Genomic DNA, 18,103 nt, shown 5'->3' on the forward strand with positions numbered 1-18,103 from the left:
ATAGGTGCATTTGTTGTTGTTGAAGGCCTGGCTGTTACAGTCTTTATTTACACTATTTTGTTGTAGGCCTACTGGCCTAGATGTTTATGCAGTTTTAAAGCACCTTGGCTTTGTTCTGAATGCACTTTGTTGTAGTTATCCTACAGAGAAAAGAAAATGCACTTGACTTGGAATTAATGTACTGTATGCATTCAAAAGTGCTGAATAAATGTTTTATGGACCCATAATAGTGATTATTATTTAAGTTAAGTTTTGCCATAATCATGTCTTTTTCCATAATCAGGTAGCTGAACAACATTGGTAAAAAATGTATACATTATATATATATGTATATATATATTTCTATTAGGGCTGTCAGTCGATTAAAATATTTAATCGCATGATTGTCCATAGTTAATCGCGATTGAACGGCACATTTTGTATCTGTTCTAAATGTACCTTAGAGGAATATTCTTCAAGTTTTTAATACTCTTATCAACATGAATGGACAAATATGCTTTATGCTAATGTTTATTATCAATTGAACAATGACAAATATTCTCATGAATATTAAACACAACAACCTCTGAATAAAAACAAATATTCGCCTCAATTTGAATCTGGAACCTCTCTACAATAATACAATAGTGTGTGTGTCAACTCAAGGCATATGCTCGAACGGGAGCTGCGATCATGTTGCGCACACTACCCGTGCTGACGTTTCGTACAATGTCCCACTGTCTGGCTACCTGCATAAAGTCAAGTGCTCGGCACAGTTGTCGGCGAAATGTCACTCCTCTGTTTGTCATTTAAACAGCTCCTTATATCCGTTAACGCAGCTAGCCAGCACCAGATGCTAAAAACAACAACAATACACGTAAGGTCTCTCTCTCGCGCCAAACATACACACACCCTCCCGGTCCTCCCGATGGCCAGTCGGTGCCTGCCGGTGAGCGTGGAAGTGTGGTCTGCCGCAAGCGGACGGCAGGAGCGGGGCTGTCAGCATCAGCTTGTAGATGGTATTTTAAACTCGATGCGCTCTGAAACTACGGGGCGGCTGAGGAAAAAAAATACACATGCGTTAATCGTGTTAAAATAATTAAAGGCGTTAATTTTTTTTTGCATTATTATTGCGTTAACTTGACAGCCCTAATTTATATTAATCATTTTCGGCCAACTGTTTCCTATTTTCGGTATCGGTTTCGGCCAAGAATTTCCCATTCGGTGCACCCCTAATTATTATTATTATTATTAACAATGGCTGGTACATGTGGAGCACAGCACTTCTGATTGGTGTGGATGGCTGACCCACAAGAACAAAAAAATTGATGTACATTTTTCTTTTTCTTTTAATCACAGGCTTTGCGATTTGATAATCGCATCATTTAAAATCTCGATTTAAAATCGATTAATCGTTCAGCCCTAGTGAACGTGCCTATTGTCTTTGTCAGTCTTCGTCTGTCTGAGGGCCTTTCTCACTTCGGTTAAATGGATTCCTTGCGTCCCTCACTTGCGTTGTTTCCCTGTGACTAGTCCCTCCCACCAGGGAAGCATAGAGGGACGCAAGGAAACCACGAGAAGCAGGGAAATGAGTTTCAAGAGCAAGAGTTTTCCTTTCCTCCGGCGCGTCACGTGAAGCGACGTCCGTTTGTGATGACGCTGCACAGCTGATCGTCTGACAGCAGCTAGCTCTGTCCCCGTTATTTCCACACACAACCCCACCTCTGTTAGTACACATTTACTGACACAAACATTTGTATCATCTGTTGTAGACCCAAATAAATAAAAATAAAATAAGAACTAATTCTCAAAGATAAACGCCATTCTTAAAATGTATAAACGAACAATAGTTGGATTAATATTGATTAGAGTGCACAAAATAAATAAAATAATTGAGAGAAGAAATGTTATATATCAAAACCCAGTTAGATTAACATTCATTGGATTGCACACTTTGTTTGTTTGTTTGGATATGTAGCAAATTAACATTTTAAATAGCACTTAATGAATGACTGAATGGAAATTATAATAAATGTAAAACGAAAAAAGCGATCATGAAAATGTTTCCAAAAAATGAATAAAATGATTTTTGACCACTTTGTTGTTCAGATATATCACATATTGGTAACTAAATGATACATTAATTGACACCAAAGACGGTATAAACTGAGGAGTGACTCCCGTGAGGTTCATGTATTTTCTTCACTCCGCTGGGAAACTGCTCTCATGTCAAGAAGCATCAATCAGTGCATGCGCTGCATCGTCCAATCAGTGAGCGATACACAGTGAGGGGGCGAGTGTCTGAGGATTTCATTGGAGGATGGTCTGGTGGTTCCTATGCCTGTCACGATAAATAATTTTGTTGGACGATAAATGTTCCTGGAAATTATTGCGATAAACGATAATATTGTCGGCACCATTGTAAGACCATTTTAGACCACTGACAAAATGATAATGTATCATAATAATTCTAGTACATCCTTTCAAACAGAACTTTTTATTGAACATTCAACATTGCAAATGAAATGTGAAATAATATTAAAATATATAAATGATATATAATAAATAAAACAAATTAATTAAATCACACACAACCAAAACAATAAATTAAATAGACTCAGGCTGGAAAACAGAGCTCTCAATCCATCTATCTATCCATCTCTAGATAGATAGATAGATAGATAGATAGATATATCTATATCTATATCTATATTAGGGGTGTAACAACTAATCGACTTAATCGATTAAAATCGATTACCAAATTAGTTGGCAACTAATTCAGTCGTCGATTCGTTGGTGACGTCATCACATGTGTTCTACACCCCGTTAAGCTCCAACGTTATCGCTCTTTTTTATCGGTACAGGAGACATTTAAAACATGTCATATGTATTATTGCTACATAAACATTATATCGCAGTCTTAGTGTCGCCAACTCAGTTTCTAATATGCAATATGACTACAAAATGCGTCTATAATGTATTTTCGATCTTCCCAATTCAGACGAGAGATCTCTCCCCCGCCTGCTTGCGAGGGGGCGGGGCAGTTTACACACACACGCAGGAGATGGCGGAGAGAACGCGCTCCGAGGTGTGGTTAAACTTTAGCCGTCTCGATGTGGACAATGCTCGTTACCAAAAGTGCAATAACAGTTTATCATATAAAGGCATAAAACGAGCAATTTGTCTAAACATTTAGCAAAAGTGCACCACATTCAGACGGAGGAATGCACCGGGTTCGACTGTCTTTCTAGTAGCTCTGTAGCCCCGTCCACGAGTAACGTTTTCCACGTCAGGTGTTATGTATGCTAGCAGCAACACACAGAGTTAACTCAGTTATAAAAACATAGGTTAAGGATTAGAGGTAACTGAGTTATTTTGTTAAAGTTTCAGCTATTCTGTTTACAGTTCTGTCATCACATTATTTAATATGATTTGTTAAAACATTGTTGTTTCTTTTGATGTGAAATATTATGCATTTAATTAAAATAAAAAGCAATGTTAGTTTTGTTCACAATTTGTTTAGTTAGTTTACCTTATTTCTTGTCAAAAGAACCGTTAATACTATCGTTAAAAGGACCGGATCGATAAGCAGTATTGATATAAGTAGTAGTACAGTTAAAACCTTAACGATCTGAATAATCGATTAATCGTTTCATTAATCGATAGATTAATCGATTATCAAATTTGTCGTTTATTGCAGCCCTAATCTATATCTATATATATATGGCAACTATATATATATATATATATATATATATATATATATATATATATATATATTTATTTATTAATTAGGGCCGGGACTCGATTAATAAAATTAATCTAATTAATTAGAGGCTTTGTAATTAATTAATCGAAATTAATCGCATTTTTAATCACATAAATATTTGACCTGAGAACAGTGAGAAGCAATTTTTTTCACATGGATTTTAGTATACCATTGAATAATGACTGAGTACATAAGCTTAAGCAACAAAACATTGTTTATTTTTTTCAAGGTGGTACTTAACCAAGACCAACAGAAAAGTGCAATTTTTGCCATAAAGTGTAGCAATAGCATATTTAGGAATATAGTACATTTCAGAGATTCAGGTAGCCTATAGGTAGGTAGACCTTCTGTAAACTATAACGGTTTGTTTTTTAAGTAAAACACAATACTTTCAAGTACATTCAGAACATTGGAAACCCTGACTATTAAAAAACATCTCTCTGTTGCTTCAGAGGCCATAACAGACTTTGTTGATTTACCAACAGTTGATTTAAAAAATCTAATCAATTTCAGTCCAACTCTCTCAATAACCTTGGCCAAAACAATAAACAGTTCAACATAAAGTGCCAGTTGCACCAACAACGTAATAAATAGTTCAACATAAAGTGTACCATTTAATTTAAAAAAAAAAATTGCCAGTGATTGACCTCAATCCCTCCTATTCTTCCAATATCCTGATGAAAAATAAAATCTCTCTGTTGCATAGGCCACTGTTTGATCAACACGAATTGGGTGTGGGTCCTTGTACTCCGAGTCGGGCTAACATCCACGCTAGCTTCCACGCTAGCTGCTATATGCTTTGCATTGAGGTGATACTTGAGGCTTGATGTGCTGCGGTGATATGCAAATTCCTTTTTGCATAATTTGCAAACAACCGTGCTCTTATTGACGCTTCCATCCGTCCGTTTTTTAAAACAAAATGTCCCATCCACGGGGCCAACCAAAGCGGTCTCATCAGCTTCTTCGTTCATGTTTGACTATTGTTCACTGTGGTTTGTTGTTGTCTGAAGTCATGAACGTTAGTTGGTGCTCCAGTATAATCGGTACCCCTGAAACTCATCCAGTGAGAAACGTTCGCGGTGCAAAAAAAAGTGCGATTAAAATGCGTTAATTTGTGTAATTAATTAACGTGTTAAAGTCCCGGCCCTAATATATATATATATTATATTGATTGAGATTATATATATATATATATATATATATATATATATATATTAGTGGTGGGCATAGATTAATTTTTTTAATCTAGATTAATCTCACTGTATTCTTGGAATTAATCTAGATTAAAATGGCTCATTTAAATTCTGCCGAAGGCATTCAGAATATGTGTGCTACCCAAATAATGACTAAAAGTAAGTCTTTGAGAACGGGTTTCTCAAGCCAGGTGGTGCATTAGACCAGGGGCTCATCTCCAGTTTCCAAAATGCATCACAAACTGCTTGAGAAAGCTGTTCTATGATAATTGGTGATGAAAATAAATCAATGACAATGAGATGTACTTGTGTTTATTAACTGTTTATTTTTAGTTGAACAGTAGGCCTATATAACAGGTTGTAATGAACTGTTTACAGTCAGTAGCTTTGTGTCAGTCAAAGCTCTATTTCTCCTTCTTCCACCAGTCACTCAGGCAGACCAGTTTGTTCACATTTTCTGGTGACAAACAAGCTCTCCTCTTCTGCACAATATGGCCTGCTAAAGAAAAAAGTATCTCGCATGGGACAGTTGTGGCAGGAGTCCCCAAGTATTTACGGGCAATTTGGGCCATCTTACCATAGACAGCAGTGTGCTCCGACCACCACTTCACTGGACACTGATCTAGACTGGCACTGGGCTCTACCTTGTACCTCTCCACTGTACTATCTTCTGGTGTCTCCTCATCTGATTCTGAGTCGGATCCCATCAGTAGCAGGGCTGTTTTCTTCTTGGGTGGCTCAGGGTTCTCCTCCCTGAGTGGCTGCAGAGCAGGTTCTTCTCCCTTCATCAACGCACTTAGCTTTGCCCACACTGGCTCCCTCTCTGCTCTGGGCAAGCACTTGAGGTCCTTAAATCGTGGATCTAGAGCAGTCGCCACCTTTGATGAATAAAAAATAATAATTATTGATTGATGAAAATGTCACTTTCCAAATCCAACCTCCATATTTCTTCATGACTTATTCATCTGGCTTTACAGTCTATTATGGTCATACAATGTAGTTATCTTCTGGTCACTCTGACATACCTTAAGCCATTCCAGGTTTATTTTCTCCCTCCGCTGGTTGAGGTCCTTGATGAAGGCAGCCTTGAATCGCACAATATAGGCAGGATCATCATCTGAGATGTTCATCGCATGCTGGAGGTGGCACAGGGCAGGTAGAACCACAGAGCAGGATACATACTTATCTCCACCAAGGAGCTCAGTGATGTACCGACAGACAGACAGACAGACAGAAATTATTAGTGACAGATTAATTTAACTCAGATTACACATTTAAGGGCAGGTGTTTCTTACATACAAAGTGACATTTAAAAACTTGTATGCCAATTCATGAACACACTATCTTTTTAGACCATACCTGCATGGCTCCAGCAGTTTCTCTAGCTTTGCCAACTTCTCATAATCCGCATTTGTTGGGAGGGCCAGGTTGTGCTTCTGCAGCGACAGCGTTGTGTGCAGTGCGTCTCTGTTGCGCCTCACGCGCTTTATCATCTCAAGAGTGGAATTCCAACGTGTTGGAACATCTTGCACGAGTGACTCCTTAACTTGTCCAAGGGAGGATTGTTGGACATTTAGCTCGTCTGAGTTGGCCGGACTGTGTTTGAAATGTCCGACCACTTTACGGCACTTGGCCAGTGCACCATCAAAACCATCTTCCCGAAATGACACTACAATAGCTCTCTGTACAACATGCGCAACATAGGGCAAGTGCTCGAATGGAAGTATCCTCCCTGCTGCCACCATATTAGGAGCGCTATCTGTTCCAATAGTGCTTATTTTGTCAGTTATCCCCCACTGATTAGCGACGTCGAGGAACTGCCTTGCACACGCTTCTGCAAAGTGACGCTCCTCTGTTTTCATCACACCTAACGGACAGACAAAGTAAATTAGAATAATTTCACTACTAGTAGTAAACAACTAACAATTATCAAGAAGCAAACATAACGTGGTGGTAATTAAAAGGCTACGAAATTAAATTATGTAATTTAAAATGACATAACGTAGCATACCTAAAGCGAAGGAGTGAAGTTCCCAGCTAGCATCGATGAGGTGTACTGTAACGCCGAGGTAGTTGTCGTTGTTAACGGACGTCCAATGGTCCCCAGTCAGTGCTACAGACCTCGTCTCTACCATCTTCTCAACTTTCGTAGCTTTCTCTTCTGCGTGCTGGTCATGTATTCTCCTCATGATAGTTCGCCTCGCAGGTAGTTTGTAAGATGGATCACCTGTGGCCGCCTGGAGAACAAGCTCGAGCCCGTCATCTTCAACCACGCTAATGGGCCTGCAGCTGGTGGCAATCCACTGAGCGAGGAGACTATTTAGCTTGGCTGATAGAGCTGTGCTGACGGGCTTGCCTCGGTTGCACTCAAAGATAGTTGTTTGACGACGAGTCTTCCCCCGCGCTACATCAGTGCTCGGCCCGGCATCTTCCGCATTAGCTAAGGGATGCTTTGCGTTTAGGTGGTACTTGAGACTGGATGAACTCCTACAGTAAACTAATTCCGCATTGCACAAGGTGCAAACAACCTTATTTTTGTCGAGGTTTCCATCGGGAAGCTTCTTAAAAATAAATTTCCCCTGAAGCAAACCCCGCGGCTTCATTCCTGCTGTATCCATGTTAGCATGTCACGTTTAATGTGGCTGATTTGACCGGGGTCAGATCCATAGACAGTAGAAGAAACACAGGTCAAAGACTCGATCTCGCCCCCTACAGTGCAATTCGGCTAGGTATACATCCGCACTAAATTATCAAGGTGAAAGTCATCATCGCTTGCGTAGTATAGACCCAGCTCCCAACCCAACTTTGAGAATAGATTAACGGCGATATTTTTTTTTATCGCCGACAAGAGTCTCACGTTAACGCAGCACGTTAACGCCGATAACGGCCCACCACTAATATATATATATATATATATATATATATATATATATATATATATATATATATATATATATATATATATATATATATATAGATATATATAGATATATATAGATATATATAGATATATATAGATATCTATATATAGATATATATAGATATATATAGATATATATATATATAGATATAGATATATATATATAGATATATATATAGATATATATAGATATAGATATAGATATATATATATATATATAGATATATATATATATGAATGAGCACACATTGTCTCACAATCAAAAAACATCTCCTTAAAACAAGTCATGTGTACTGTCCACTGTCCATACAAAGACCCAGATGCCTCAACAGGCCATATCCAAATCTGTTTTTCGAAGTTTTTGAGCAAGGAACACCAACATGTTTGCATTGTCGGGCAAATGCATCTTTGATTGTAAACTGTCGGGAAGGGGGGGGCTCTCCATCTCCAGCTGCCGTGTTTGCTACCAGCTGGGAAAACGGAATGGAGTGGTTGTGTTTTAGGTGTAGTTTAAAATGCGTGGTATTGCCTGCTTTTGTCGCTACCTTTTTTAAACAAATGCGACACACCGCCCGGCTCATTCAAGTCCTTAGGTTGGCCTCGTTGATTTGGTTTGAATCCAAAATACTGCCAAACCGGAGAATCGAGATGTGTAGGTTTTGTAACCAATTCCATTTCACTTTAAATTCCCCGCGAGTAAGTCACATGTTGTCTCCCGCTTGTCGCTATTTTATTAATTTGGCTGCTACGCTGCTGCACGTGCACACAGAGTGTCCTGACCTGGCTGTGTGTCAGCCCCGCCCCTCACAGCGCGCATGGACGGCAGCCATAGCTCGTCTGGCAGCCACATCGCTCCTAGCTAAAATGCTGGTCACATCCTTATGTAAACAAACACGCATGTAAACGGCAATTTATCGAGCTCAGAAAAGTTATCGAGTCCATTTTTATTTATCGTACGATAAGTCAATTTATAGATTATCGCGACATGGTGGTTCCTCGATTATAGCTCCTCCATTATCGCTCCTCGGTCCTCCGACAAAAATAAGGCCATTGGGACGCTACTCAAGATGGCGCAGACAAATCAACTTCCGGTGAGACCGAGACCGAGGAGCGAGGAAATGAAAAATAAGAGAAGTGAGAAAGGCCCTGACGCTCCAGGAAAGTGCTACCTAAAATGGACACCTGGTTGCTGAGTTGTCACAGCTGTGGGGCCACGCCCCTTTAATTAGTTAACTCTCTGCAGCTGATGGGCCTCAATCCAAAATTTAAACTGGCTCACTCCTGAGTTAATTAAACTTTTTAGTGGCACAATAATTTACAATTACATTAAACCCCAAGTTATGAGTTCAACCCTTAATATACTTATCCCATCTCAATAAAGCTCTTAGTATTCTACAAATGTTTAAATCAAAGTTAACTCTAGCAGCCAGTTAGTTCAGTTTTAAGGTTTCTGTCAAAAATAATTGTCCCAAATTTCTGCTTAAATACTGTTGCGGTTTTGAGATGAAAATCACAATTTCAATCAGATCAACTACAGAGCATTTATACAGAGCGCACACACACTGAAACAGAGAAGTCTAAAAACAGAATGTTACTCACACAATTCTAAAAGTCACCAGTTAGCACTCTGGTAATATTCTCCTCTGTACCCCTCTTCCGAATACCTCCCGTTTTGAGCCACGTTTTTACCATAATTCCGCTTTCTTCTTTAGCTTGCTTGCAATGTTCGCTAATCGTTAGCGGGTAGTATGGTCGTCATTAGTAAAGCCATAAATAAATAAAATAAATGTTTTAGTTTCTAAATCTAAAAACAACAATAGCCTATTAGAACTTATTTAAACCAGTTTCAGTGATCTCAAGCTTATTTTCATTCGTTGTAGTATTTTGATAGTATGATATATTTTTTAAGAACAATTATTTATTTTTTAAAATATTTGTTATGTCAGATTTCTACACGTACCACAGGTTGAGAACCACTGCTCTACATATTGTCTTTGCTTTTTTTGTTTTTGTCAAATTAAAATAATACGATCAATAATCGTGTCGACACTGAACTATTGCTTGCTGCTGATAACATTTCTCTCTCCTTATTTTCATGCCTTCAGGCAGTGGGTTGGACTGCACGCATCACATGGTCAACAAAACCCGAGGCATCATCACCCTGTACCGCCACCAAAGGGCAGCGTTTGCCATCACCAGTAAGAGGGGGCCGACCCCTAAAGCCCCAAAGACCCCCACCACGGAGCTTCCTCCTGGCAGTACCATCAGCTCTGATAATGATGAGGTACAGAAGAACACTTCCCCTAAATATAGAAAAAGGGTAAACGCATCCTGTTCCCTAAATGTATGTGTCTGTATGTTCCCTTTTTTAGAGCAAGAAGCCGTTACTCATTCAGAGACGAGGGGCGGAGTTCTCCCTGACAACTGTTGCCAGGCACTTTGGCTCAAACTTCACCAAGTCTCTGCCGTACCTATGGGAGAACACCGTAGGACCACTAAGGACAGCAGTGACTGAAAAACAACACATAGGTTTGTTAAGTTTTTATTTAGATAGGCATTGTATATAATGACAGTATACAGTGTTTAAAATGTTACATTATATTATTCTATCCTACATGTACATGCTTTACTTGCACCATTTTATAACTTGCATTATTGATATTTTTTGTTGCTCTATTTTAACGTCTTAAATATATTACGTGTTGCACTGCTGGCTCTCACTGAGACTTGAATGTTCATTGCCAACGTTTATGCTGTAGCTTTTGTGCCCATCACAATATAACCCTTGAGTGTCTTCAGTCTTTGAGAAATAATTAGCAAAAGCTTTCTTTAAAAAAATGAAATGCGAAATTCAGTTGAATTGTTTAGTTTTCATTATTTAGAGCTTAGTGGCAACCTCAGGCAAAGTGAAGCCCTTGCATAAATGCAATAAACCTACAATCTCTGTCACTGCCATCTACTACTCAAAAATCTGATTGCAAAGAAGTCTATGACAAAAATTACCCTACTTTTCACTTGATTTAAGATCCATTAATCTTTGTACGCATGTGTACTAAAGTATTTTGCAGTACAGCATGAGGCTGCCCTAGTAAATAATGGTAGGATCTTAGAGATGATAACCAAGCTTTTGAACAATGCCATGGTTCCAAGGTTGGATTATATACAGTATGTATATCAAATTAATTCACTTAATTTCACAATTTATTATCTTTCAGGACTATGTAGTTTAGGATGTTTGCTTTCAAAAATGTGAATCTTTGTTTCCGTGTTTAGACAGGCAGGTCCAGCTGGAGAGGGGGGACGCTGCTGCTCAGGAACTGGTCAACTCTCTACAGGTGCTGGAAGTCATGGCGGGGGCCATGGCTGCTGAACTCAGGCCTTTGGTAAGGCTGCTGTGCTGGGCTTTTATACCAACATCTTTTGCCTTTTTTCCCTTAGCATTAATTCATATTGTAATTTCAAAATATTAAGATTGAATTGGTTGATATTGTTGGAATAAGGGATTGAAGTTATGATGCATCCTAAAAATGTGTTTAATGCAAACAAATGATTGAATGATTGAATGTCTTCCCCCACTCTAGCTACTGGAGCACTTGCCCCATCTGTTCACTTGCCTGCAGCACCCGTACACAGCGGTGCGTCACATGGCAGCGCGCTGTGTTGGCGTGCTCAGTAAGATAGCCATGCTGGAGACCATGAACGGGTTCCTGGAGTGTGTGCTCCCCTGGCTTGCTGCTATCGAAGACTGCACCAAACAGGAGGGCGCCATCGAAGCTTTAGCCTGTATCCTTCACACAACAAACTCACTATTGATTCAGCAAGCACAATATTCATGAATAGCATAACAGATTTATGCTATTTTATAATAAATGTTTAGTTTGAACAGTGTGTGGAAGTGTACATGGATTAGCATGGACCTTGTAGCATTATCTCTCCACAGTACTGTCCTTGACTAGCGTCTCCCCAGGTGTGATGGAGCAGCTGGATGTGGACATTGTTCCGTACATTGTGCTTCTCGTAGTGCCCGTGCTGGGTCGTATGAGTGATCCCAGTGACAGCATTCGCTTCATGGCCACACAGTGCTTTGCTACACTCATCCGCCTGCTGCCCCTGGAGGTAGGAGCACTCAACTGGAAAGCACTCAGAGATTGAAAGTGATTTCATGTTTTGCTAATACATTTAAACATATTGTCATTATCCTGGTTTTTCCATTTTAAGTTTTTTTTTTCTCCTCTCCCTGTTGTCCACAGTCAGGTATACCCGACCCCCCCGCCATGTCTGCTGACCTGATCCGCCAGAAGGCCAGAGAGCGTGACTTCCTGGAGCAACTACTAGATGGCAGAAAACTGGAGAACTACAAGATCCCGGTGCCCATAAAGGCTGAGCTCAGGAAGTACCAGCAGGTGTGTGTCCGCTTTAAATGCTGTATGCTGGCAATGCAAAAAGATAGACACTGCAAAAAAATTGCTAACTTGATCGAATACATTTGTGACCCGCTCTATCGAAATCAGTCGCAAAGGCTCATTTCAAAAATAAACGTGGATTTGCGTAAAAAAATAGTTTTTCGGGGTTCGGGTGTTTTGTTTGATTTTAAATAAAGTCTTGGCTTTCAGAATATGAAATTTTTATTTCCAAAATCACACGATAAATACAGGTTTGAAGCTTGTAAAGGGAAGATGACAGCTCCCCTCCCTCCGTCTGAAATTATGAATGTAAGGCGTATAGTAATCATAGATAACACGGCAGGGTCCGTTACAGTTTGTTTTCATCTGATTTCAATTAAACAAAGTCTTGGCTTTCAGAATATTAAACTTGTTTCGGCAAATTCAGATGATAAATACAACTTTGAAGCTTGTAACGGCATAATTACAAGCGGAGAGCGGAGTAACTTGACGTCACAGCAGGCATAACAACAGCCGGTGTTTCTCGTGAGAGTTTTCCCCGGGAAACAAACACAATACACACAAATGCAAACATACACAAAAAACACACACACACACACACACACACACACACACACACACACACACACACACACACACACACACACACACACACACACACACACACACACACACACACACACACACACACGAGCTTCCCCCAGACCAGTAATCCAAACGAAAATATGTTTCCTCCGTAGTATTTTTATCATTTGCTCCGCTAATAATCTATCAGATCGATGGATTCCAGAAAAGAGAAAACTTTGAAGGCCTTTTTCTCAAAATGATGACTCGGTGACAGTCATTATATAATGTGACATATTTTACTTAATATTTGGAGAACAAAAACAATCCTGATATCATTAGAAAGCTAGGAATCTCCTCTTTCCAGCAGTGTAAACAACTCAAAATGTGTCTTCGGGTCAATGCGACTGATTTCGATAGAGCAGGTCACATTTATGTCTGAGATCGCATGATGTAGTATTGTTACATGTGCCAAGAGCAAGGACTGTCTTAGGTAAGACAGCTTTTATGTGCGCAGCTCTACTTGCTAAACCCTCCAGAAAAACGCGGGCAAAAATCCTTGATTATGCGGGCTAAAACCCTTGATAATGCGATTAAACATGCAGGGTTTTTATGTGATTTTATGCGGTGAAATTGCGGGAAGTTGCGAAAAAGAATAGATTTTTTTTTTAAATATTGTGCTGTCTTATTTATTCTCTCTCACACACAACCTGCCACTAACGTTAAACCCCTTTCCTATTCAATTAAACACATACAATGTTTATTGTAAAAGCAATTGAGCTATTTTAATCAGACTCTCTCTCTCTCACACACACACACACACACACACACACACACACACACACACACTTCTCCGCCTCATTCTGTTTTCATTTACTCGTTCGTTATCTGACCAGCTTCAATCTTGTAGGCTACTCACTTCGTTTCTTGTAGCCCTCGAAAGGGTTTTGGAGGTTGATGCCTCGGTGAACGTGAGTTCTTTGGCTTTCTTGTCCGCAGCAGCAGAAAGCATTTTCGAATGTTTGAATGAATCAAAGTGGGTCGTCACCGTCTATTTTCTCTAAGACTTATGCTCCAACACACAGTTGCACGGGGTGCAGAATAGTTTCCCCCCACTTTCGTGAAATACATCGGGGTACTGCTCTGCCCGGTCTTTAGCAGAAATGTTCGTCGGTAAATGAGATGGATCAGATTTTTTCATCTTGGTGTTTTCCCCTCTCGTGTGAGTTCCACACGTTCACTCTACGGTGTTGTTTACCTTCTGTGATGCGCGAGCTGATGACATCCTCCTCATCACTACTTCACGTCAAGACGAGTTAACCTTTTTTTTTTTACTTTGTGTGGAAAAATGCGGGGATTATGCGGCCTTTTGATAAATATGCGGCCTTTTAAAAAATCTGCGCCATTTTGCTGATTATGCGGTAAATTCTGCGATCGCAGAATCGCGTTTTTCTGGAGGGTCTAACTTGCTTGGAACAATCTTCAGCAAGAATTGAAACTGAGCAATCTCATTCCTCTGCATGTTTTTAAAGCTAGGCTAAATGAAATGCCCGTTGATACTATGGGCACTTGTAAATGTCTATAACTATGTAAATGTATCCTGTAAGTATGATGTCCTTTATTGTTTCATGTAGAACCTATATGCTGCAGGTCTCCCTTGAAAAAGAGATCTATGATCTCAATGGGACCAATCTGGTTAAATAAAGGTTTGAAATGAAATTATTTAAAGTGGTCGAATGGCGATGTATGCACATTTTCTTTTAGATGTTTGTTAAGGCAGCTCTGCTGAGACAAGCCCATGACTATCTAATATAGCCACTTTCTCCTATCGCCATATAGGTCAATTAATAAAATATTTGTATATAATAATATGGCATGTTTTATTGCTATTCAATAACTTAATGGTCTCTATGAAGTGTTTATATAATAATAAGAAAACTGAAATAAGTAGATGTAGATATTTTTCTTTAGTGTATAGCTTAATGTTGCTAGCTTTTAAGGCTAACCAGAGCCTTTTCCCTTTTTACTAGTAGGTGTTCTAGAGGAATTATAGCATATTTTTTTAACCGACAAATACACTGAATAAGATTCCTTAATGTTGATATTAGTGGACTGATCTCAGTGTGGGTGCTTGTCATCTTGCAGGACGGAGTGAACTGGCTGTCCTTCCTGAACAAATACAAGCTGCACGGGATCCTGTGTGACGACATGGGCCTCGGCAAGACGCTGCAGTCCATCTGCATCCTGGCAGGAGATAGCTACCTCAGGTATCCACTAGGGCTGTATTCGAATATTTGTTCGTTGGGGTACTATTCGGGTTTCAATTTCGTTATTCTTTTCTTTTTTTTAAATATACATTTAATGTATTGAAATCTCCAATATCAACGTAAGAGCTTGTGCCTCTTCGGGGGTGCCAACACTTAACCATAAACGTTATAGTTTGCTTTCTCTGTCTTTATATGTAGATATTACTTTTCTCGTTAATCTCCAGGGTGTCCGCGGGGTCTTAAAAAGTATTAAAAGTTGATAAATCCATTTAGCGAAAATTAAGGCTATTAAAAAGTATTAAACGGCATTTTCCAAGGTATTAAAAAGGTTCACAGCAACGACAACATGAAACACCCTTTAATTTACTGAAACGACATGTCGGGAAACCCCACAAGGCGGCCCCATGCATAGCGCGCCGTAAAATGCTGCTTATTATTTTAAGTTTCGTTGCCTTGCTCCGCTCTGTGTGGGGGGGGGGGGGGGAACTAAACGACTACGGTAACAGGTCCCAAGGTGGGTAGACCGGCATACGCAACGCTCTGGGGGTCCAACGGCTCCGTGTGTGCCTTATATGATCATTTTCTGATAACGATGAAATAGCCCGCCTCCCTCTCCCCACTGCTGCTGCTGGGCTGTCAGAAGAGGGGGAGGAAAAGAGAGGCAGTCACCGTTTATTAAATATTATTATACAGAGAACAGAGTCGTTATCAATTTGTTTGAAAGCTCAATAAATAACAAAGAAGACCTCTGACCGGCACTTTTCTAATTTTGTACGGAAGATTTAAACTTTAACGGACATGTTGACCGGCGGAACATTTTTTTTACGGAAACTGCCGCACGGTCCCCTCGTTCCTTGGAAGAGGCGGAGAGGTGGGTGTTTTTCATCTGCTGGGGGCTGAGAGATACAGCAGGAGAACACGCCGTCCACCGCGGAGAATAAACAGAAGGGCAACCATGCTCACCATGCTCCGGGGTCTTCTTCGCTGCTTTTGGTGTATTTCGGGCGGCAGCAGCGCCACTTACAGGCCTGACATATATATACTACATCGTTTCCAGCATTTCCAGCGGTCTAGTGTGAACGGACACGTTAATGAATTGAATGCGTGTGAACGGAAGCCTTTTTTGCGCTTGCGTATGCGTCCTTGTGGGGCCGGGGTCTAAGCCAAACTATATCCGGACACAGAGATCTGCTATTTTAAAGTAAAGTCAACACATATCGACCCTAATATAGTCTATATTAAGAACGAGAAAAGTCTTAACTTATATATCCTTTTTTGTAAACATATGACAAATGTGTGAGGATGATGACGTCAGAGCATCGTCCTATGTGCCAGGGCTTAGCCCCGGACAGCCCCAGCCCAATTTAACCCCTGGGTATTTGTGAGGGAGCTCCTATATGGCATTACCCCGCTGTAGCTCACCAAAGTTTAACATATTTTCGTAATTGTTTTGTTTATTGGTCAAATACTGGTTTCTAATGGTTTCTGAGGAGTTTTACTGGAATGAAAGAGCACAGAGTACAGAAGCAAAAAAGCAGCATACTGCATTAAACCTGACCTTCACAGAGAGGTTGAAGTTCATGTGGAAAGGAGGCTTCAGTAGTCTGTCTGCACTCTGTTTAGTTTTGCTATCTTACAATCAATATAGTAAAGTGTGTTGCCAATGTAACCGGTTAGAACTCAAAGTTGCGATGAGGTCTTAAAACGTATGGAAAGGGTCTTAAAAAAGGTCTTAAAAGGTATTACATTTGACTTCAGGATTCCTGCATATACCCTGATCTCCGTCACGTTGTTTCCATAGCAACAACAACTTCCTGTCAACAGTGCTAACTCTCCTTCAAAATAAAAGCATGTCCATACAAAATAGGAAGCCAAGCCAAATTACACTTAAAGAGCATCTTGCAGGTTTTTTTTTTTCCATATTTATGCTTAAACTTGCTTGAAAATTACAATTAAAAAAAAAAAAGTGAATGTAGGATTTGATATGTTTTACTAGACATAAGGGAAGGAATTCAGAGGGAAAGGAGCAATTTTGAGCTCTGCTCTTAAAAAACTGCTTTTTTTTTAAGGTCATGCGTCATATTACATCACATCACACAGGGTAAACATCTCCGCTCTCTGACCGTGGGTATAGTTAGTAGTTGCGTTGAGTTGAGCGGTTGTGTTTTAGTGAGCTGGTATTTTTCGGTAGTTTTACATTGTATTTCACCATCTGTAATCATGGTGCAGTATTGTGTTTGTGCAGGTTGCACAAATACCAGCCTGTCAGGACATCGAGTCCACGGTAAAAAGGACCGGAGCTAGCGTTCGTTCCTGGGTGCGTTATGCATCCACCTCCCTGCAGCACATACTCTCCACAGCTTTATCAGGAAACCGTATTACATCTCTCTCCCCCCCCTTCGCTGCTCTCTCTCTCTCTCCCCTCCGTTACACGCCACCGTAAGACGTAGTGTTGAGTTCCATTAGGTAACGCTGTGGTGGCTGTACTGCTCCAGCCGTCACCTTTGTGTTTGTTTGTTTCCCCCTGTCTGTGTTGTTTGTGTGTGCGTGGTGGCTGTCACTCCTGGCTCCCGGCTCAACCTCCACTCACCTGCTACAATCAGCTGTGCACCCTCCCCGACTACACACCTGCTTTCCATCAAGCCATTTAAAACGGCATATCAACGGAGGCTCCACAACCTTTCTCCGCCAGATCGTCAAGTATCAGCCGTATCTCGCGTCTCTCCTCCGGTACACAGCACCGTAGTGTGGAGTTGCATTAGGTAACGCAAGATACGGCTGATACTTGCGCATTGGTTTCTGTTATGGATCAGTATCAACAGTCCTGCCAGTAACGTTACTAATTTATCAATGCTACTTTAGTTATAGCCTGATATATGATAGCTAACTTTACAATGTTGTGATGTGACGTTAGCTAACATTCTGTAGCTAACGCCGGTCACTCACCAAGATAGCTGCCCAGTTCTCCACTGGTTCTCCTCACACCACAGCTCAATTTCTCTCTGATG

The 18,103-nt window shown here is 40.3% G+C and overlaps 3 protein-coding genes across 4 annotated transcripts in view; 1 reads left to right on the forward strand and 2 right to left on the reverse strand.

Annotated features, from left to right (window-relative positions):
• Nucleotides 1–18,103, forward strand: part of btaf1 (BTAF1 RNA polymerase II, B-TFIID transcription factor-associated) — a 56,116-nt gene that overhangs the window by 28,558 nt on the left and 9,455 nt on the right. For both annotated transcript variants that reach the window (XM_079688591.1, XM_079688592.1), the window contains exons 21-27: nt 9,967–10,145; nt 10,234–10,390; nt 11,135–11,244; nt 11,443–11,644; nt 11,829–11,977; nt 12,112–12,264; nt 14,974–15,095. In XM_079688591.1, coding sequence (XP_079544717.1) covers nt 9,967–10,145; nt 10,234–10,390; nt 11,135–11,244; nt 11,443–11,644; nt 11,829–11,977; nt 12,112–12,264; nt 14,974–15,095 — 1,072 coding nt within the window. The remainder of the gene's footprint in view (nt 1–9,966; nt 10,146–10,233; nt 10,391–11,134; nt 11,245–11,442; nt 11,645–11,828; nt 11,978–12,111; nt 12,265–14,973; nt 15,096–18,103) is intronic.
• Nucleotides 5,243–6,161, reverse strand: LOC307043788 (E3 SUMO-protein ligase ZBED1-like). Its single transcript, XM_079688595.1, has 2 exons — nt 5,967–6,161; nt 5,243–5,819 (listed from the first exon to the last, which is right to left on the reverse strand). The coding sequence occupies exons 1-2, from the start codon at nt 6,069–6,071 to the stop codon at nt 5,346–5,348; spliced, it is 579 nt and encodes a 192-aa protein (XP_079544721.1). The 5' UTR covers nt 6,072–6,161; the 3' UTR covers nt 5,243–5,345.
• On the reverse strand, nt 5,243–7,843 carry LOC307043787 (E3 SUMO-protein ligase ZBED1-like). Its single transcript, XM_079688594.1, has 2 exons — nt 6,953–7,843; nt 5,243–6,808 (listed from the first exon to the last, which is right to left on the reverse strand). The coding sequence occupies exons 1-2, from the start codon at nt 7,557–7,559 to the stop codon at nt 6,282–6,284; spliced, it is 1,134 nt and encodes a 377-aa protein (XP_079544720.1). The 5' UTR covers nt 7,560–7,843; the 3' UTR covers nt 5,243–6,281.

The sequence above is a fragment of the Notothenia rossii genome, assembly GCF_949606895.1.
Source record: "Notothenia rossii genome assembly, chromosome: 6".
NCBI classification, from domain to species: Eukaryota; Metazoa; Chordata; class Actinopteri; order Perciformes; family Nototheniidae; genus Notothenia; species Notothenia rossii.

Bases quoted from the DNA above. Each gene is read 5' to 3' on its own strand.
- LOC307043787 (XM_079688594.1), bottom strand. From the start codon at position 7,559: ATGGATACAGCAGGAATGAAGCCGCGGGGTTTGCTTCAGGGGAAATTT. The intron at 6,809-6,952 runs GTATGCTACGTT...TCTGTCCGTTAG, and splicing joins ACTTCACTCCTTCGCTTTAG to GTGTGATGAAAACAGAGGAG.
- LOC307043788 (XM_079688595.1), bottom strand. From the start codon at position 6,071: ATGAACATCTCAGATGATGATCCTGCCTATATTGTGCGATTCAAGGCT. The intron at 5,820-5,966 runs GTATGTCAGAGT...TATTCATCAAAG, and splicing joins TAAACCTGGAATGGCTTAAG to GTGGCGACTGCTCTAGATCC.